This window comes from Pleurodeles waltl, chromosome 1_1 (genome assembly GCF_031143425.1).
Source record: "Pleurodeles waltl isolate 20211129_DDA chromosome 1_1, aPleWal1.hap1.20221129, whole genome shotgun sequence".
Lineage (NCBI taxonomy): Eukaryota > Metazoa > Chordata > Amphibia > Caudata > Salamandridae > Pleurodeles > Pleurodeles waltl.
Window position 1 is genome coordinate 870960941 of NC_090436.1, and position 23188 is coordinate 870984128.

A 23188-nucleotide genomic window follows, 5' to 3' on the forward strand; every position below is an offset into this window, starting at 1 on the left:
ATCTGGAGTCGCAGAGGGATCTTTAGCAAATTTTCTGCATTTAGTACACTTACCTACATACTAATAGGCTGGTTTGTAAAATAACAAAGCAGAGTACATTGTAATCTGACCTACCACATGAATATTAATAAGGTACATCTCAAATTGTGATCACTGATTGGTGGTTCTTACTGGAGTTTTCAGAAGACCGCCATAGCCATTTTTCATTAAAGTATCTTTTAAAAAATATTTTAATGCAGATTTCTTTCTTAATGGAAATAGGGCCTTGTTTAAAAATAAAGTTCACTTTTTAGGAAAACTGTTTGACAGTTGGCAGTAGTCCACTGTACCGCTGTCTATGGCCCAACAATTGTTTTCTAAGATTTGAAAAGGGGCCTCAAGGGAGCACGTTTGCATTTGTAAATGGGTTACCCCTCCAGTGTTGGAGTTGGTAACTTTTCATTGTTTTCTGATATCAAAATATTGATACATTGCCTTGCTGAATTGGTATTTGGAAGGGATGCCTACAACATACCACTTTTAAATAGCATTTGTCATTTTAATAGCAGTTTGCGGTTGCGCACACTGACTTGGTATGTTTGCGGTCCTAAAAATACTTTATATACCTAGCCTATAACTCTTTGAAAATATTGTTTGCAAAGATTTTTCGGTAGCATACACCATTGCCAAGAAGCAGTATTCTTGTAGTTTGCATGGTCACTTTTTTAACATAAACACCAAAAACAAGTCTTTTGGTGCAAGGGGAATGGTCTTAGCTTGGCGTATTGCAGAAAGTAGGAGGACCAGAATTATTGCCCAGCAGGTGGGATTAGCTTTTGAGGTATTTGAGAGGGGCTAATTGTGATCCTTATACATTTAATTCACTTGTTCCAGCTCTGTTATACTAGTGAAAACTTTTTTACTTTACTATTTTGGTGACATGGCATTAGCGAAAACGTTTTTCCTTCTAGAGACATATTACAAAAACAGATGTCAGGGTATCAGCTAGATTTCAATTACACTGAGTTCTTCAGTGAGACTACCACACTCCAAATTCATTTAATCATGTGAGAAGTGCCAGTTTACACTGGCAAAGTCTCAGCTGGCTCTGCTGACATAAACCATTGACCTCTCAGTCCTTTGGCATCGGGCCACCAGTCATTGCAGCAGGTACTCTTGCTAATTAAGGTATGGAGAATATCACTAGCATTCCCTACCTGGGTCTGTCGTGCGAGACATGGTGATCTCAGGCAAAGAGGTCAAATAGTCACTGCAACACATAAGAGAAAACTCTCTGGATATCGGTGCAATTGGAATATATTTTTAGGAAAAATCTCCTGCTCCAGGAGTTGGCTTCCTGAAAGCTAAACGTTTCCCTGGCATGTGTTACAACCATAGTGGTTACTCTGCAAAGTTCAGTGTCTTCAGTGGAGCTGCCTGACTGGTAGCTCCACTGTATGGACAGAGGTCCCCGTCATTTTGAATTAGGTATGCATTTAATTTTCTTCTTCCAAATAATATTGACATTTTTTTCTGGCCAATTTGTCTGCATTTGATCGCGATCAACAGGCCATTCTGTAAATTCCAAAGTATATGATGGTCATTGATGGAGTTGTTTGCTTATTTGCCACTTCAGCATAACCTTCAAGGACCTCAAAGTGGAAAAAAGTTATGTGGCTGCTCATTGGATATATGGAGGGTACGAGCTGGGATGTTTAAGGTAGCTAGCTGGAGGACTTAAAATCAAAGAATCAATATTGTCCTTCTCCTCCATCAAAAAATGGCAGGTTTACAAAAAGATAACTGCTGCAATAGTTATGTATAAACAGATCACCTGTTATATTCTGATAATTGTCTTTGAGTTAATTTCCCCATTGGTCAATTAGTTCCACCAGTGCTAATATAAACATACTTTCCCTTGAATGTCTAAATATACTTTTGTTTACGCTTTCCTGGCAGGAAGTTACTCAGGACAATGTCCCTATCATGATGGTTGGAAACAAAGCGGACCTTCGCCAAGTGGGAGCAGAGCAAGGGCCAAAATGTGTTCCTACCAGTTACGGAGAAAAACTGGCTATGGTGAGTTTACTGTGTCTAATGCTAGAGACTCACTTTCTACTCTTTTACTAATACGCGTATATAATAAAATCAGTATATAACATTGTGGTACGTTACAACAAAGGTCAATAATTGTGCCCGTGTGTTAGTGTTGATTTACATGAAAACAATCATTGGCAAAGCCAAAAGATCTGACTTTACTCTGGTATTGCATACCATCACAGATATGTGCTTGTGCGTTTTCCATGTACTGGCAAATTTCAGTAATTGCCATTGTCTTTGCCAAACCTTGTTTGCATTCATTTAGAAATTAAATCCAGTGCCAATATATACACATTCATTGATTAGTGAAATCCAGTACCAATATGTATTACTTTAGTAGTAATAGACCAAGACTTGCACAGGTAAACCAATCAAATATTGTGCAATTCATCTTTAGCAGTAAGCACTGTCATATAGCTCAGTGAGTTCACCACTCCCTGCTAAAAATGCATTCATATGAAAGACATGTTTGTAGCGAGGTAAGGCAAATATGGTCTGTCATCCTTCCATACTCAGCGCCCACTAAAGGCAGAAGAGCGGTATAACCCATTATAAAAACACATTCTCTTACTAATAAACAATCACAGTTAATGGAGGAATAGCTAGTATTTTATATGAAGATTCGAAATGAATTTACTCCTTCGCCTGCACAAATATTGCAGAATGTTCTGCATGCCGAGGTGTACAAATAACACTGTCTGAATCAATTGGATACTAGCTTGCATTGACAGGGCTTACATTGTTTACTGTTTGTAAGTCCCTGATGTACGTTGAGCTAGAATTGGGAAATACACTGATTATGGCAATCCTGTAATGAATCCCAGGCAGAACTAGTGATTGTATCAGTGTTCAGAATACTTCCTCAGTGAATAAAACCTTCATGTATATAAAGGTGCAAAGTTGTCAGTATGTGTTTCTAGTTGTGCGTATTGTGTTGTAGTGGAGAGATTATCATCCAGTACACAACCTAGGAATTATGCCTTGACAACCGCTTGGGGTGAATACATACTGAGTGGTTATGCACTTGCGGTCCAGTTTTGGTCTGGATGCCATTGGATTTGGGTGAAATTAGCAGGAATTCTGTTTGGATAGAATGAGTGTAGGAACCTGATGCGTAGGCATTTTAATATTTTCTATATACATTGTCAGTGTTTCAGTAAATTGATCTGGATATATTTTAAGGCAGAGCTGCTTTTCTCAATAACATTAGTGGTCGATGTATAGAAGAAGCCCTTTTAGTTCTTCATTCAGGGGCTCAAAGCGTAATTTAAAGATAGCGGGGGACAAAATGGACCATTCGTAAACAAGGAAAGGTGAGATGAGATTTCACCCATTCATATTAAGTTTGATCTGCTCTTAAGATAGAATGGAAGCTGCTCAAGACATTGCTATTGAATCGCATCCTTTTTCACATGATGTTGATCAGTCGAATGGTCAGTTCCATCAAAAGCTGTTATGAGGTCTAGATGTTCCAGGAATGCAAGTGTCATCTTTGCAAATGATCCCATAGTGTCATGAATCCCTGTTAGAGTTGGAGTTCTTGTTCTGCACTGTTTCCTAAAACTGGATTCATGAGGTGTTTGATGCCCTGACAGAGGTGCATCAAATGCGTTGCGTCAGGCAGGCTCATATTAAAGCCATTAAAGAGTTTATCCAGGAAAACACAGGCTGACTAAAGAAAATAGTTTGCGATTTCTCCAATCAACTAAATTTAGTAATTTCCAAATTAGCAATTTTTAAGCCCATTTGCAATTTTGACAAAAAGTCTACTTTCCGACATATGCCTCTGTGGCTAGGTTTAAAAGTTGGTTCATTTGTGAATCACTAAAGTTAGGTATTTTAGAAAACTCACAACATTTTAATGCATCAGATTGATGATGCTGTAGGTCCTGCTTATAATTTGCAGGATGCATAGGTGCAATATCACACCTGCAATCTGCAGTTATGAGTTTTGTTTGAATTACCATGCAGAATCTGAAATACTGGATCCGTTATCCCTAATTCCAGAGGTTCTCTTCCCTGATTTCCCACATGCTTTGTGCATATGCTTAAAGATTACCAGCTGACCAATGTGAGTTGCACTGCAGGTAATTGGGAAGGGAGTGGGAATGTGGATCTACTTAAAGGCAACAAAACAAGGTGGAGTGTTCCTTGGTGTTGATGGAGGGGACAGGTGGGACTTGACTGACTCAGCAGCCTTTTTCCGAAGTCGTGGAAGATGCAAGTCTAGGTTGGGGATTCATGAACAAGAGTGTGGTTTTAGAAGGAAAGTAAATTGATGCCACTAACTCACATGGGATAGGTATTCAAGATATACCACTGCCTTTGGCACAAAGTGGACAATCAATTCCCCAAACCAAAGCATGAAGACTTACAACAGAGTAACATGCTGCCAGTCTTTTGAACTTTGACACTGTGGATGTACAGCAAACAGAAAATGACATGCAAGAGCTGGGTGGTTCATAGTGTTGGTTCATTCGGAGGTGGAGTATTTTCGTAATGAGGCCATCAGATTGAAGGGATCCCCCTCCAACTAAGTCAAATGCTTGAGGAAGTGATGGTAGTTGCATAACTTGTTATGAATATATGGGATGTGAGCGCTATCATTTTAAGGGAAACACATGAAAATGAAGGATCACATGAGAGGGTTTATACAGGCTGAGGCATAGGTTGAACAGAAAGGTGCCACAGTGAAGCTTTGTGATAGTCAGTAGTTAAGTACAGGAGGGGCAGAACATTCTGGCTCATTTTTTTGTAACTTTAGTTCATTCGATTAATGTAAAATGTGGCACAATCACAAGTTATTCTGAAACTTTCAGTGACCCAACTGCAACTGACTACATTCTCAGTAAGATGACATACATCAAATATTTGTCAATTAATAGCATTTTGGGTTTGGTCTGTCTATTTATGGAGGTGCTGGTCCTTAGGTCACGCAGCCACACCTACCTTCCGTCTTCAATGGAGGAAGATGCATTTATATACCATCCTTTGTGACCTTGGGTAACACCGATTAGGAAACTGAGTCAATAATTAAATCTAGAGAGGGATGGATGATAAGGCAGCAGATGATCTGTGAAGGTGAAGGGGTCAATTAAAACAAGGAGGACGGTCGTTGGGAGTACTAAATCAGAGGCATATTGAGGGCCAAGTGAACAATGCAGAAATATCAAGAAACATGGAAAAGTAATTCAGTCAGTGGGTAGGATAACAATGCAAAGAGAGCCTCATCAAAACAAACATATCTACAATTAAGGGCCTATTTGTGTGGATTGTCACGCAATGCAGCAAAGTAAGTCACTCTCCTGCAGTGCACTGCATAGCAGGGAAAGGGCAGGAATTTGTCGTATTTAAAATAATGCAGTGTATTTCTGACTTTTTCCTTGCTCTGGGTGCCCTTTTGGCTGCTTTGCACCAATGCAGGATTGTTTTTGTGCCAGAATGGACACTTTCCTGCACAAAATCAATTCTGGGAGGCATATTCCTCTATTTATATGTGCTGTGGCACACAACGACTGAGGAAGTAACAGCATGAAATATAGATATTTCTCCTTTTTACGCCTCTTCTGGGAAGGAGTCTTTTTTGGCGCTTTCCCACATTTACCAGTTTTGGTAAATCTAGGAATGCATCAAAAACATATGGGAGGTGCATGGGAATGCCCATGCAACGCATATGGAACACCACCCTTACGCAGAGTAAAGCAATGCAGCGATTTGCGCTGCATTACTTTACTCCATATTTATGGGAACACTCGAGGTCACACAAAGTGGCCTTGCGAGACTTAATAAACCTTGTTTTAGAGTTGTGTCGGGCATGTACTACATAGTGTGGTGCAAACACGATGCAACTGCCCTCGTGAATAGGCCCATTAGTCTCAAGCTCCTACACTATGCATCTACCACGTTAGCCACCTTGCCACACCTACAATGCCCTCATTTCTGATTTTTAAATGGGTGTATGCAGTTGGTCTGTTATGATGTGGTGGTTCACAGGACTGAATTCACTGGTAGGTCAAGACATCCAGCTCTGTCTGAACACTGTTGTATAATGATGTGATCTCCTTTGTTGGACAGGGATTCTTTTATACCTTTCGATTGTGCAAATCTGAATCACAAGAGGTCAGCTATAGCTTCTGATATGAATATGCCCTGTTTTTGCTGGTGACCCATTCGACTGAATAGGTTGTAGGGATCCGATGGAATATTAGGATGTGTCTGTGGTTTTAAGGTTTCTCTAAAGAAGTGTTATATTTTTCTATTAGTGTTTTATGTAAGCTGATTTAAGTTTGAGTGGGGCTACTGCATGTTCAATTGGGATTGAAGAAGAGGTGTGATGCTAAGAAAAAAGAACAGGATCATGAGCTAGTTGTGGAAGCATAGGGCACAACTGGGACACATCAGTTGCCTGGTGGAGACTTGTAAGGCTCCACTTGAGCGAAAAGTGTTCAGTCTAGGTGACTGTGTGCAACAAAGTCTACCACTTTACCGTGCCATTTAAATGTGTTTGTTTGGATTTCATTTTCTTCTGTATGGTAGTAATTGTGGATTAGAAATTCTCAGATATGGAAAATAAATGCTTCTTTTTTAAGGCAGAACGATTCGGTTATATTGTTTATGTATAGGTATTTTTATCTCTGACATTAGCCAGGACATTTTGTTTTTCCATTAACATCCTTAAAAAGACATACCTAAGCATACATACATTCATACATACATATATAAATACATACATACATATAGGGGTTTTCGGGCCAGTCCTCATCATCCATTGGTGTTTTATAGTGTCATCATGCCCATGAAAGCATGGAGCACTGAGCAACGGGTCAGCCCAATTTAACCATTGGCTACTTTCTGTGTTAGTGATGGTATTCTTCCCAAGCACAATGTGGTCATCCACACAGAAAATACTCCTGCTCTGTGCCAGGGTCTGGTGGGCCAGTGTGTCCTGTTTGCAAAAAAAAAAAGCATTTCTCTTTTTAATCCTCTATTTAGGGCTCCCCTACAGACAATTATAGCTTCTCTATAGTGGAAGGTGCATGACATTAGGCTGGTCTTTTTAGAAAGGAACATGATATTAACCAGACCAAAGCCAAATAGGGCGTATCCTCGCCATTAATATTATAATGCATCACATTATATAATTTATTGAAAACATTTCCCACTACTCCCTTCATTAACATCCCACCGCCTCTTTTCCTAGCCAATGTTCTAATCTGAACAAACATATTGAAGGAGATTCATATTACAATGCACAAATCTCAAAATTATTGTATACTGCCTTCACCTACGTGGGAACTTTGCAAATATTACTGAGGCAACTCTCCAAGTTTGGCACTTGGTTACACTGTAATCGTGTCCCTCTCTTCTTTATCTGTCAAGCAGCCAAACGTAGTGATTAAAGAAAAGTGCAGTTTCATGATAGATGTATTTATTCATTTCCTCTACAGACATATAATGCTTTATTCTGTGAAACAAGTGCAAAGGAAGGCTCAAACGTTGTGGAAGCGGTTCTTCATCTTGCACGGTATGTTATGGTCTGAGGGGAAAAAAACAACTATTTTCTGAATAGTTTGCTTTGGAGCTGTCTATGCTTTATTCTCATGTGTGTCACATTTATGTTCCGGAAGTGCAGTTACTTTTCTGATTGCTATATACATTTTTATTTCACGTCGTTCCTTTTCTGACGCATTTATTTCAGAACAGCCAGCTCCGACTTTTATCCAAAGCTGCAGAAAGCACAATGATACAATGTACAAGACTTGTTGATGGCATTATTAAGTATATCCATATCATTTCGTTCACTGACTTATATACTTGAAGTTACTAGCTGAAATGTAGCACATTCTTTTGATCAGAAATGCAAAAGACACAGGCCAATGTTCACAAGTGGTCTGCACCACCGGTATATACTTTTTCTGAGCACTGGCGGTGCAGGAAGCAGGGCCATATCTATACAGATATGCAGTAAGTCAATGCAGCGAAAGTCGCCGCGTTGCCTTACTTTGCGTCAGGGAGGCGTTCTATGGGGTTCCCATATAACACCCATGGTTTTTGACACATTCCCAGATTTACAAGGTTTCGTAAACCTAGGAACGTGTCAAAAGCCTACGCCACTCCGGTGTAAGGGTGGTTCAAAGTGGAGAAATAACATTATCTCTCCCCATTTTTTCTTCTTTCTATGTGTGCTGCATTTTGGTGTCACTTCCTGCTCGAAAACAATCATCCCTGCAATGCAGGCTCCCTTGCACCATAGTGCAAGGGTACCTGCGTTAGTGCATGGCAGCAATTTGTGTGCCAGAGCAGGCAACAAGGGCAGGAATGTGCTGAATGTTGTAGATATGGAGCATTCCTGCCCTTTTCTTTTGACGCAGGACAGTGCAGCAAGAAGGCTTTCGGCACTGCCCTGCTCAAAAACATTGTAGATGTGGCCCACAATCTATAACGGCAGGCTGGAGTACATAAGGCGAGCAGTGGAATTGAAAATTTAATACATGTTGTCTGTCATTGATTGGGGTTGAATGGTACCTTAAATCGTTCAAGTCCTCAAGTCATAATTTGATACCACTACACCATGCATTAAATAATTGATTTTGCCTGTGACTACTTATGCAGCCCTTTGCACCATGCACACTTCTGGTGCAAATTATTGTTTAGGCTGCACTTCCAGACCGAGGCTACTCAACATAAATCAATGCAATAAAATAATGTGAAGCAGATTTGAACCCACAAAGATCATAGAGATTATCAGATTTTCAATCCATTAAGGTTTATTAAAAAAAGGTTGGCAAAGTTACAAATGAAAATCATCAAATTAGTTGTAACTCTTTAGCCAGCACACGAATGCATTAGTCAATATAATTCAAAGCAACTCAAAATCTTGACAGCAATAACAAACTATTATAAAGTTGCCACAAAACAAATCAAAGCAGACCCCATTAAAACTAAGTGGCCTGGCTCTTTCTGTCACTGGCCCCCCCAGCCTGGAATGACCATGGACCTACCGTCTAAGGAAGGTCCACATAGTGTTTTCCTACTGGTAAATTGCCGTTCTCTGGCGGCTCATAAACTCAACATTAACCTTCTTTTAAGTGATATTACTCTGACTGCCTTGTTTCTCACTGAGACATGGCTTCATGAGGGGTCATCCTCTGATATAACTTTGGCATTACTCAAAGGGTATTTAATAACTAGGGTAGACAGAGCTACCTCAAAAGGGGGCGGAATTGCTATTATCTATAAGCAGTCAGTTAAGCTCACCTCTTGGCCCCTTCAGTTACTCAACTGTGAAAGTATGTTTTTTTCTATTACGCTAAATCCCCAATTCACATTTTCTGGAGCTCTAGTCTACCACCCTCCTGGCCCCTCGGAAAACTTTCTTCAATCATTCTCGAATCAGCTCGCTGAGTTAATATGAAAAAAAAACAATGTCACTATTTAATGTGATTTTAATATTCATGTAGATAATACAGACAGCATGGCTGCTAAAATCCTTCTTATTGACATGGCTGCATTGGAACTGGCTCAATTGGTCAGAGGCCACATTAATGACAAAGGACAGACCATTGACTTAGTCTTCAGTAATTTAGCAGGTCTATCTTCCATGCCTCCTCTCCCTCTGGCCTGGTCAGACCACTTCTTAATTTAATTAAATCTAGCTATCCCTACCACATGCAGATTATCTCAGTCAATAATCCAACCCTTCCGGCGCTGGCACAGATCCAATGCTAGTGACTGGATTAATACCTTGGAACGTCTTAAACCCTCCTTCTTGGAAAATAAGGGCTGCAGGTTAGAATCCTTCAATGAATGGGTGATTGACTGCTTAGACATCCAACTTCCCTACAGTACTAAAACTGGGGGTCGCCGGAAATCTAGCACCCTGTGGTTTACCTCTCACCTTCAAAATCTTAAAAGGGAATGTAGACGTCTGGAAAGAAGATGGAGAAAATCCTATGATATCGCACTTAGGGTAGAATACAGGAAAGCTATTGGATTTCTTCATGCTGAAATTAAATCAGCACAAAGTACTTACTATGCTACTAGAATTGAACAGTCTTCCAACTCATCCAAAGAAATTTTCCATTTACTCACAGAAATTTTACAACCACACTCTGACAGTGAATTAGTGGAAGCCTCTCAAGAGCATAGTAATAATTTAGCACTGTCCTTTCAGAAAAAAAATATAGATATTTACTTGAATCTTCTGAACAGTATGCATTATTCACAGGCTGCGTTGGATCACCACCATAACTGTGCCGCTGTTCTTTTGCAATTTTCCCCTCTTTCCCGGGATTGGGTCGCCTATCTTCTCTCTACTCTTAAGTCAGGATCCCCACTTGACCCTGCTCCCCCTTCTGTATTGGCCCTTGGAGCACCGGCTATGGTCCCAGTCTTGACTGAACTATTGAATTCTTCACTATCTAAGAGAATAGTCCCTGATCAGTGGAAACATGCCAAAGTTAAACCCCTACTGAAAAAAAACAACCTTGACACAACAGTGTTTAATCATTACAGACTCATCTCACTGCTGCCATCCGTATCAAAAATAATTGAAAAACACATCAATCCTCAACTTTCAAGCTTTCTTGAGGATAACAACATCCTTCATTCTACTCAGATGGGATTTAGACCTCTCCATAGCACTGAATCGGCTATGATTACAGTCATGGAAGAGGCCAGGAAGTGTATGGATCAGGGTTTTTTGTTGGCGATCGTTCTTCTTGATCTTAATGCTGCCTTTGACACAGTTGACCACCATATACTACTTCTGAGGATGATAGAGATTGGAGTCACGGGAGGGGAAATGAGTTGACTCTCCTCGTTTTTGGAGGGTAAATCATTTCAGGTGCTTGACTGGTCATTCCTCTCCAGCTGTGTTAAAAGTATCTGCAGTGTGCCACAGGGCTAGTTCCTTAGCCCTGCTTTATTTAATATCTATATGTCCCCCTTGGCTAAAATAGTGGAGCCATTCGTAGTTTCATTTGTGTACTATGCAGATGACACTCAGTTAGTGGTCTTGTTTTCTACTAGCACCTGCACCAATGGACTTTCATTGTCTCTCTGCCTGCAGGCAGTGTCAGGATGGATGGCTGAAAGTATGCTGAAACTAAATGGAGATACGACCGAGGTGATGATATTGGAACACTGCTCCTGTCCGGGTATGAATCCCTCGCAGCTTGAATCCTTGGGGGAGAGGCCCGATCCCAAGCATTACATTAAAAGTTTAAGAGTCTGGCTTGATCCCCGACTTACCATGGAACATCAGGCCAAGAAATTTCTTCAACTTGCTTTGGTTTACTTAGGCTCTTAAGGAAGGTTTTAAAAATGCTTCCGTTTTTGGCAAAAAGACTTAGGCCCATATTTATACTTTTTTAGTGCTGCATTTGCGTAATTTTTTGACGCAAAAGCAGTGCAAACTTACAAAATATAACTGTATTTTGTAAGTTTGCGCCGTATTTGCATTAAAAAATGATGCAAATGCGGCGCTAAAAAAGTATAAATATGGGCCTTATTATCCAGGCTCTTATCATCTCTTGCTTGGAAAATGCCAATGGATTGTATCTAGGTTCCCCTAAGTATGTGAAAAGGAAGTTGCAGGTGGTTCAGAATGCCACGGCCCGTCTTATTTTGGAGATATCTAGGCAGGAATCTGTCAAATCAGCTTTTTCCTCTCTTCATTGGCTCCCAGTGGAACAGTGAATAGAGTTTAAAATGTGGTGTTGTATCCATAGATCCTTATATAATAGAGGTCCCCCTCTTCTAAGGACCCTTGCCCCCTTTTATAAACCAAGCAGACATCTCAGGTCTTCAATAGCGGCATTGGCCGTTATCCCCAGAGTAAAAAAATCAAGATAGGGAGGTAGTTTTATGGCATACCTCGGAGCCAAATTGTGGAATTCTCTTACCCTTAGCCTCCGTTTAACCAGCCATGAACTTAACTTCCGAAAAAGCACTCACAACTGGGCATTTTTAGATCTTGCTCCTCAGACTTTGTCGCACAGGTTCAGGACTAGCACTGGGAGGCCTTCGGGTAGCCATGCGCTATACAAGCAACATTAACATAACATAGCCAGTTTACCACAAAGGAAAAGCTCTACTCATCTAAGGTAGGGAGAAGTCGGAAAGTTGTGTCAGTGTGTGTAGCCTTTGAAAGGCTAAGGCCCTGATTTATACTTTTTGGGGCAAAACTGAATTAACGCTGTTTTGCACCAAAAGGTTTAGCACCGGCTTGCACCATTTCTGTGCACTAGCCGGGCACCATATTTATGGAATGGTGCAAGCTGGTGCAAATGGTAGGCAAGTGTAAAAAAAAAATGACGTTAGTTGTGTGGGGCTGGCGGTATGGAAGAAGGGGGTTTTGCACCAAAAAATGACGTTAGGCAGAGTAGAGTTAAAAAAATGTCTCTAACCTGCCTAGATTCATTTTCTGAGACAAAATCATTCATACCATATGACTCCTGTCTTAGAAAAGACAGAAGTCATGCCCACCACTCCAGTGGCCAGCACAGGAAACCAGGGTCCCGTGGGCATGGCCATTTCACCCTGTGCCATGTATGGGGGCCCGATGGCACTTTAAAAAATAAATTAAAATACTTACCTGTACTTACCTGGGATGGGGTCCCCATCCTCTGCTGTCCCTCTGGTGTGGGTGTCCCTGGGGCCTGGAGAGGGCACCTGTGGGCTTATTCCATGGTAAGCCACCATGGAAATAGGCCACAGGTCCCCTAACGCCGGCCCTGACCCAGGTTAAAAAATGGGGCAAAGCAAGCTTTGCACCATTTATTGACCCCTCCTCCCTCCTGTGCACCATTTTTGCACAGGAGTATAAATATGACGTTAAGGCCATAGAGTAATTTTTTGCACGGGAACTCCTACCTTGCATCTCATTAAGGCAAGGTAGGTTTCCACGTCCCAAAAATTACTTTAACTACATAAATTTTGCGCTAGACGGGTCTAGCGCCAAAGTATAAATATGCAGTTAGTTTTGCACCGAATTAGAGTAAAAAAAATGACGCTAATTTGGTGCAAACAGAGTATAAATATGCCTCTAAGGGCCAGATGTAGCAAAGGGTTACACCCATTCTTTGTCTATGGGAAAATTCGTTGGTACATATGGCCCTAAGTCTCTTCAGGTAAGGGAAAAGGTAATCTGCTTCAAAGGAAGCAAAAATGTGATCTCCCACAAAAGGAAGAGGAAATGGAATCTGCTCTAAAGGAAGCTAAAAGCGGTTTCTGTCTAAAATGCTGCAAACACATTCTTAAAACTGCTGAATTCTAACATTATAAGTAATAGGTAATTTCTCCAACGATCCAAACACAGTCAAGTGAAGACAGAAAAGATACATTTCCAGAATCACAGTATCATTATAATATACACAAGTTTTTTGCAAGCAGGCTTTGACTGTGACCATCAAACTAGCAGATAAGACACGTTGTGCTCACACTTATAGGTATAGCCAACAGCCTCTAATCAATTAAGAAGGTCCACCCGACACAAAACATTCTTTACTGCATGAGAAACAAGACAAATTGCTACAGATTTTCAAGAAAGTAAATGTTCACCTTTTACAAACAAATGAATCGACTTACATGAGCCCTATTTTAAAATACAGGCCTACATTGACTAGAATCTGTTTGAATGTGGAAAGGTGCAGAACAGAAATTTGTATGGGGTATGATATTGTTGAAATATGTGCACAAGACATTTAGAAATTAAACACTTCTTTTACTATTACAGAGCACGGCATAATAAAATAACAAAAAGGAAAATAAAAACACAACAAATGTATAGCAGAGTAGAATACAAAAAAAGATGAAGAAAAGTGTGTTATTGTGTTTTATTGTTGTGCTGTGCTGTATTGGTGTGCTATAATGCAAAGTTGTGTTAGGTTGGCTATTGTCTTAAATAGCTGAAGAGCTGGAACTATGGTATTTTATCACCTTAGATAGTGGTAAAGGATTGCTTGTCCTAGAATCTTTAATGGCATGTGCTGCATTTTGGCTGAAAATGTAGCAGCATTTGTTGACGTGTCTAAAGTAAGCAACATAACATAACAAAATAACACCTGGACAGCCACATGATAACACAATTATATACAATGGGGCACAGCGCAATAAAAGAGTCTTATCCTATGTTTACATGGTCGTTGTTGCATGATTTACATGCTAAAGTTTTCATGGTTTATTTAGCTTGTGCCTGGGCTCTTAGAGACATGCCAGGCTATTGGCTTGCCTCAGGCTCGGCTCTCCCTATTAATTTGCTGGCTTGCTCGCCTCCAACAGCAAGGTGAAGAGACATGATGTTTCCAAGTGTGTCTGTGAGTGAGTGTGTGAGGATCTGTGTGGGTGTGTCAGTAACTGTGTGAGTGTCTCAGTAACAAATGGATCTCACCTGCCCTTTTATACAACAAGCTCTGTACAAAATATCTACCCACGTGCAGGTCTTTCTGCCTACTTGGGTAAATGTCCAGTGTGTATTCTACATTACAGCTGTGTAATGGACCATAAGGAAATGTCACCAGAAACCTTTTGTGCCTTTGGCAATGTGATTGTTCTTCGTGCGTCTTTCTCCAGAATTCTATGATAACATGAATCCTCCTATGGAGAGGTACCCACTCACAGACCCACTCAGATCCTCAGGCACCGACTGACAGACTCACTCAGACCCTCATGCACCTACTCATAGACCCATTCAGAAACTCACATACCCACACACATACCCGCTCATAGCCTCATGTAGCTGCTCACAGGCCCACTCATAGCCTCGGCAGCCACTCACAGATCCACACAGACCCTTACATACCCATTCACAAACCCACTCTGAAACTCACACATTCACTCACAGACCCACTGAGACCATCAAGCACCCACTCAGACTCAGTAAGTCCCCCACACACTCACTCACAGACCCACTCAGACCTTTGTGCACCCAATCACAGTTGCACTCAGATACTCATGTACCTACTGTTAGAAATGGGGTTTCTGGTTGGCTAGGGTATGCACCTAAACCAGGCAGAACCCACCCACTCTAGTCAAGGTAAGGGAGTTACACGTCCAAGATAACCCCTGCTCACCCCCTTGGTAGCTTGGCACGAGCAGTCAGGCCTAACCCAGAAGCAAAGTGTAAAGCGTTTGCACAACACACACAACACACGCGACACAAAAATGACATCACAAAGTAAACACAACGCTGAACTATGTACAGATAAACTGTATTGCACAAAACATATTTACACCAACATTACACATTAGTAATACACTGCTACCTAAGCAGTAGTCAGAACGTTACACAAGTTACTCATACTCTGCAAGAATACGCAGTTGTCACATTAGAACATGTAAGTACTCAGGATTCTGCAACATAAGCAGTAGTCAGGAATTACAGTAAGAATTCTATGCACTTGTCATGAATACCTCGTAAATACCCATAAAAGGAACATTAGAGAACATATCACAAGTCATAAAAAATACATATCAGCGTGTCATGCCCATAAAAGGAACATCAGCACATATGTAGTGTCATGAAATCAGGTAGGAACATATAACCCTCCCCCCAAGGTTCATACTAGGCTCACTGAGACAATATCTCCTAAAAAGTACCTGGTTTTTGAAGAAGAGGCACTCCTCGTGCCTAGAAGAGGAGCACTGGGGCATATTTTAAATGTACAAAACTATAGAAATCCACCTGTTATAGTGATAGTTATCTCAGGTAACTATAACTCGTGCCCTAAGGTAACTATAACTCACACCCTCACCATGCACTGCCAAGGGTTGGGCTGAAAGGTCCAGGACCATCAGCATGGCAGTCCCCCCTCCAGCAAGCCCTGTGCCCATCAAGATCATTTCCCTGTCAAGGGGACAAAACCAGCTAATAGTCCACTTTTTGTAGTCCAGGTGTGGGTGGGCGATCTTTTCTGAAGCGTCCCTCTCTTTAGGTCCAAATGCTTTGGAGGTGCTTGCAACGAGGTGGTCATTGTAAATGACTGCATACCTGGCCCACTGCGCTTTTTAGCCCTCTGCCTTGGCACCTCTGAATGATGTGACCACCTCACTGGAACACAGCCATCTGTGTCCCCCTCTGCTGCTCCTGCCTGTGGAGCAACTAATGGCGACCATCTGCTAAGTGCAAGGTACGCCAGTCCAACAGTTCAAGTGAACTACATCCAGCCTCCCGACAGGGCTCACGCAGCCATTTTCAGGTATGGCCGTACCTAAAATACAGTTCATGTTTGTCATTGTGGTTTAAAAAATGTTTTCTACAATGAACAATAAATCATCTCTCACGAAATATATTCGCATAAGATCAAAGCTACAAGAAAATGACAAATACCTTTATAAACCCCAATTGTTAACATAACTGGCCTGGGTAAGATATTCTTCCGTTGTTTCTCTCTAAAGGAGGTGAGAAATGCATAAAAGGCAACAAGGAGAAACATACTAAAATTCAAACAAACATAACTTGCTTTGGTACCGACACAACAGGTTTTGGTTGGTGACGTCTAAAGGAAAGCATGTAGTGAAAAGAGAAGGTACCATCTGCTGTGAATGTCGACTGCGTCTGTTCTTTCTTACATAATTATAAAGCAATTTACTTAATTACTTTAATGTTAATTTAATTTTACTTAATTTCTTAGCCCTTCAGAGGTTTGTGAAACATGTATGGTATTAGCTATTTGAAACAATAGCGTATGTTGATTTTTATAGACTCTTAAAATCATCATTTTTTTTAAGAACCTAAAGGGACGAGGTAATATGCAGATTGGACCCTTATATAACTGTCAGGATTTAACAATTTACAGCTGAAAAGAAGTGACTTCATTCTACCAAACTTCTAGCGTAATAAAGGTTATGTGAACTGCGCATGTTTATACAAAAATGATTAATAATGTGTAGTCAGCTTAGCATGCAATCAAAAGCTTTTATGCAGGATGTGTTGAATACACATGTATAGTATATTATCCGAAACAAATATAGTTTGTATTGAATATAAAATACACGGCCTTGCTTTGAAATCCACACAGAGCTAACAGTGTGCATTTAATTATTATTTCTCAGTGATGTGAAGAAAAGATGCGATCGAGACGAACATCGGGAGTCGGTGACCAACCTCAGTGGGACACCCTCCAAAAAATCCTCACAAATGAAGAACTGCTGTACTTCTTAAACATACGTATTTTCCCCAGAAGCATTGCTCCTGTCTATACTGCAATGATCATTTATGAAGGATTTGTATTTCCTGTTGGAATCGATGGCTGCAAAAAACTGTACGGGCGGATAACCATGTGCCAAACTTTGATTTTCGATGGCTGACTTTCTTTGCTTCTGTCCATAGGTACACAGTCTTCTAGTAAGAATCCAACTTTACCAGCCTGAGAAATATTTATACTGCACCTCTGAACATATTATACTTTGTCTGCTTTGTTAGATAATCTCTTTGTCCATTGCAGTACAGTTGGATTGTACACATTGCTAAACTGATGTGCAGTTAGTATGCACTTGAAACACATGATCTATTTCCTTTAGGCCTACATACAGGTGGGTATGACCCACTATATTAATAAGAAATTCCATGAAAAGGCCGAGATCTTAGGTATTGCATAATTGTTCTGCTCCTAATTGCTTGATCCACAGTTTACAATCTCAAATAGTTTTAAAAACTGTAAAGTCGGCGACGATGTGAAACTCTTTTTCTTCCACCTCTTAGTAAGTGGTTTAAAAAAAAATAGAAATCAGAATTTGTTTAAAAAAATATGGCTCTCTACCACTGTATCTCAGATTACACTCCACCCAGAAGTGGCTGTGGCATGACCATAACTGGTAGTCTACTAATAACTCAACCTTTTACACACAAACACAGCATAGCAGCTGGCGCTGTTGTGCCTTTTGTTGCAAACCTCACACAATTTACCTCCCCACCACGTAGACGGTGTGGTCTTCACTGACAGGCACCTACTCCACAGTGATGATGGTCTTGGGCCATATTGAAGGTCTAACTATTTTTGGCTGTCCTTCAAAAGGGACATCAAAACGGCAATTCCTATTACCTTTCAAAACACCAAAGAACAATGTTACATTCAAATTTATGAGAAGGTAATCTCAAAAGTCATTGTATTTAATTAGTCTGCATTCCATTTTTGTAAAGTTTATAGCCTTTGCATTTCTACTTTATTTATAAAGAAAACAGGAATATATTGTATTCGGTGTTTAACAATTTTTAGTGTGATAACAGTTCTATGTCAATTTTTATTTATAACCTGTAAGAGAGATCATTTCAATGAATTAAAGTCCCATTTTAGCCATCAATTCCGTCAATTATATAGAACAAGGTTATGTGAAGGCTCAGTAGTAGAATGTATTGTACGGGTTAGCAGACATTTCTAACAATGTATTGTAACAGTCACAGTAATTGTAGTGAGACTTCAGAATATATTGACAGTAACCATGTTACCTTAATTTATTTCTAATGGTTTCTGGAGGAATTCCACATCAGTGATAAGATCTATTCTTAATGGTACTGCTGCTGATGGGGGCATTCCTCCTGGTTTTACTAAAATGTTCTAAATGAGGGTGCAGTGGATATACAACTCAAACTACAACTCTCTGGGGCAAATTTACCATCCTTCCCTGCAACACAGCGCAGGAGCCAAAATGTCTGTGCTGCACTGCGCAAGAAGGAGGGAGCAGGAGAGTGCCATAACTGCAGAGATATGTCTCTCTCCTCCCCTTTCCCCAGGGCTGGCGCTGACTTCAGCTGCCGTGCGCCACACACACACCTTTAAGCCTTAACGCAAGGATGTGTGCGAGGGTCAAGTATAGGTTTCATCCTGGAAGGGTATCCTTCCAGTATAAAATAATAGGCCTAGACACCTTCAAAAGAAATTCCTACTTTGTATGTGTGCTGCACAGTGCAGCACGCATGCAAAGTAGGAAAAGAAAGGAGAAGCGCCCATTTAACGCCCCCTTGACCCAAAGTAATGCAAAGCAGCACCTCGCGCTACTTTTTGTTACTTTTCATCATTTTCCAGCGCAAAACAAGTGTTTAACTGGAAAGCACATAATAGAAAAAACATGTACTGGTTTGCTTCACTTTCATGATGCAAACCCAGCGCAAAATGTCGGTAGATCTGCCCCTCTGTCCAAACAGGGTCGCAGGGGTAGGAACATTGTATGTATATAGGTATTTATGAAAGTATCTCATCTATTTTGTTATATTTCATGATCTTTTGTGATTATAAACCATGAGATTCATGTATCTATTGGAAAATGGTGAACGAATTGGAACATTCCAAATGTTAATTCCAGATATAATAAAATACCAAATACAAATCTATTGTTTTTTTTAGCGAACATAAATGTAGAGTCCAGCTGGACTCATTCTAGTCTTTCTGCCAGCCACTCTGCTGAGGGCTGGTCTTACAGATGTAACCCACACCCACCCAACACAGGCGTCACCAGTCAGGTGACCCTGCCAATTAAAGAGGCCAGGCGCACGTGCCTGAGGCCAGTTCAGTACTACCCTACCTCCGTGTCTGCGTCCCTACCTTTACTAGCATGAGGGCCTAGGGCCCCACATTACAATGGCGACGAGTGGGATCTGCAACCCCACGTGGTTGCAGACATGAACCTAATCGGTGGATGAAAGAGGAGAAGTGAGGCCGTCGCAGCCCCAGTCCCACTGGAGTAAAAGAAGGGGGTGAGTGCTACTGATAAGCGCGTCCCGCAGCACTGCAAAAGAAAAGAAAACGGCTGCGGGCGCCGAAAATAAAGCGCTACAAAGTGCGCAGATTTGATTTCCCCAGCCCAAGAAACAAAATGCTGTGAGGCCACCCCCGCCCCCCAAAAGTCGGACGCAGCGCAGCCCGCAGCGTGAGAGAAAGCTGCTGGGTCCGCGTGGTATGTGGGGAGGAAAAGGCGCTGTTGTGCTACGGGAAAATAGGAAAGAATGCAGCCTGCAACGTGCCGCTTACGGTAAAAAGCCGCCGCGCGCGCAGAAAAGAAAAAAATATGGTGCGATGCCCAATTGTGCTGGGCGGTCGCCCCTTTTCATTTATTTATAAAGAATGGTGCACTCGCGCACCAAAGAAAATGCCCAGGGACGCCCCCCACCCCAGAAATGCCGCAAAAACGGCCGCAGCACGGAGGACTGCTGCGGCCGCAACAAGAGATCCGTGACAGTGCTGGTATGCACCTCCAAAGACATAAAATGCCCAGAGCCTCCCCCACCAACTCTTGTGGGGACCGAGTAAAGAGGTGCAGACACGCACCGAAAGAAATTTGAAATAACATGGTGCAGACACGCACCAAAGCACCAGGTGCCCAGGGCCTCGCCCCCACCTCCCAGAAGTAAATAAAGAAGTGAGGTGCTCACACGCACCTAGAAAGAAAAAAAAAACAGTACCCGGAGCCCCCAACCCCCTCACTAAAATTCGTGCCATCTGCACGCCTCTTCAAACGAGGCTGTGCAGTTTTAGAAGAGAAAAAAAGTGGACAGAAGAAAAAAAAAGAGGAAGAGAAAAGGGAGAGATGAGAAAGAAAATATATAAAATTGCACTTACCTGCAGCCCCCACCAGCATGAGAAGTCCTCCCAGCAGCACACCCTCCTCACCAGCTGGCATCTGTTCAAACAAACGAGCCGGTAACAGGAAAGACTGTCTTTCAAGCTAGAAAAAAAAGTGCACTACTGGCATCCAGTGGCCAGAGTTGGTATTGCACCCTATTTCTGTTTTAAAGGGAAGAGAAGCTTGGATGAAGGAAAGTTCACAGCAGCACCTTCAGAAAGTGACTGCTCCAAACCAAGAGTGCGCCCGTGGACAGAAACGGCGCAGAAGACTGAAACGGCGAGAAAGAAGGAAGCGACGTGGGCGACGCCGCAAAAGGGAAGGAGAAGACTGCAGCTGTCCCAGCCAAGCTGCAACGGTGAGAAACGGACGCAAGTGCCACTTGAGGTACGAAGAGAGCGCGCATGGTCTGCGCAGCCCCTGGTGGCCGTCCGCCACCACCGACGAAAGAGCGCCACATGCCCCAGCAGTGATGGTCATCACCGCAGGACAAGAAAGGGACATGCCAGGCGTTGTCACAGGACGCCCAGAAAAAAAAAGAGACTGACACGTGTGCAGCATGCACAGAGAGCTGCGCCCGAGAATGTGACGACATGGGTAAAGTCCGTGAAGATGGAGAGAGTACCCGAGAGCGTGACGTAACGCATGGGAAAAGAGGCCATGTCAGCTGGCCGCGCAGCGACGGTAGATGGCCACTGTTGGCCCATCAGTGAGCAGGTCATCTGAACTGACCAACCCTGCCAGAGCAGATGGCAGGAGTGAGCGCCGTAACAGCGCAGCCTCGAGGCGCAAGAGCGGCGCCCTCGAGTGAAGAGAAGGAGGAAGAGAGCGGGGACCCTCCTGCCAGAGAGAGGTCCACCAAGAGGATCCGGGAACGGACCAGACCGGGAGAGGTCTGCTTGAAGAGCAGATCATGTCCTACCCGCAGGACTCAGCCTGTGAGAGGCTGCGAACGAGCAAGATGCACCAGAGGAAGTGCAGTGATAGGTCCATGTGACGCAGCATGCGACCTGTGGCACAACGCCACATCGAGGACAAAGAGGAAGATGCACCAGCGAAGGTGCAGTGATAGGTCCGTGTGAAGCAGCATGAGACCTGTGGCACGACGCCACGTCGAGGACAAAGAGGAAGATGTACCAGCAGAGGTGCAGCGCAAGGTCCATGTGCCGCAACATGTGACCTGTGGCACGACGCCACACCAAGGAGAAGAGAGTGTGGCACGATGCCAACAAGAAATGAGGAGAGGAGTGTGACAGACCGGTCACACCACAGATCAACTTCATCGCAGGTGTGAAAGTGGAAGGAAGGAGAGTGACACAACTGAGGACTCGTGCGAGCAGATGAGGAGGCACCCATCAGTACAAGACAGCCACCGGGGTGAGCAGACGTCACTGAAGACAGCGATGCGGGTGGTCCCCCACGCTTACCAGTGCGACGGTCCTGTCACCTGTCACCGGCTGCTTGGCTGTGATGCCATCCCTGACGCCGACTGCACAGGCCACACAAGACCCGCTGTGGCCGCTACGTCCATCAAGTGGTCCTTCCGCTGACGAAGCCGCCGCCACCTGTTTGATCTGCAAAACGATGATAAGAAACATCATTATCATGATGAGGTGCATCACCCAATCATCGAAGGAGGAGCACAGCACCACCTGAGTGGAGACAGTCAGCAACAAGAACCGATGCTGACAAGGCATGTCTGGCAACGTAGAAACTTATCATCTGAACACTTGCCATGAGCTCCGTGAACCAGACCCCTGCCGGTGAGAGCAGACCAGATCATTTGGACCATCCACCCTTGGGGTTGCACAAGACTAGGACGTGGCCCTGTTGGGAGTTCAGAGAGACTCCTTTGGCGTGGCCGACGTTGGCCCGCACAGCCCACGCAGTCCCGCCGCAATCCAGGGACAAGGGCCTCCAACAAATTCCTGTGAGAGCGGAATATCGCTGAGAGAATGCATCTGAGACAGCTCCACATCAGGCATCCGGAAGCACGGAGGTCTCATATCGAGAGACTGGTCACCTGAAGACTTTGCACCGTGGCCAGAGCACCTGAATCCGGATGGCTCGAGCAATCGGACCCTGCATCAACAACCCTTGTGGCTCCATGCGAGACTAGGATGTGGTCCTGTAGGCTGTTCCTCTGAGACGTCCTTGCTGGGCCTGAGATAGGCAAGCACAGTCCACACAGTTCCGTGGAAGCCCGTGAAAGGGCCTCGAGGAGACTCCTGCTTGATGGAGATCTGGCACGAGAGAGAAGACTGCCGCTTCTCTGCCGCTGGACTCCCAGGTGCCCCAGGCCGTCACGTCATCTGCAGTTTTAGGAGGTAGACAATCTCCAGAGTCAGAATGCCGTCCAGAACTGTGTACAGTGGACTCCCCACTGCTCCAGATGCACCCGCATCAGAAACTGTAAATAGACTTTGACCACATGAGCCCAGGCAGGACCGGATCGACAATATCCAGCGAACTGTGAGGTCGTGGACAAGCGACTGAAGTATCTGGACTTCATCCACACAGTGTTCGTGCCCAGCTGTACCTGGTTAAATTA

At 42.9% G+C, this 23188-nt stretch overlaps 1 protein-coding gene across 1 annotated transcript in view; it reads left to right on the forward strand.

Moving 5' to 3' along the window:
• RASEF (RAS and EF-hand domain containing) overlaps positions 1 to 19598 on the forward strand; it is a 352465-nt gene extending 332867 nt beyond the window's left edge. Inside the window, exons 15-17 of the mRNA XM_069229982.1 lie at positions 1939 to 2058; positions 7527 to 7603; positions 17134 to 19598. Of these exons, the coding sequence (XP_069086083.1) occupies positions 1939 to 2058; positions 7527 to 7603; positions 17134 to 17242 (306 nt within the window). The 3' untranslated portion in view covers positions 17243 to 19598. The remainder of the gene's footprint in view (positions 1 to 1938; positions 2059 to 7526; positions 7604 to 17133) is intronic.
• Positions 19599 to 23188: the final 3590 nt, after the last annotated feature.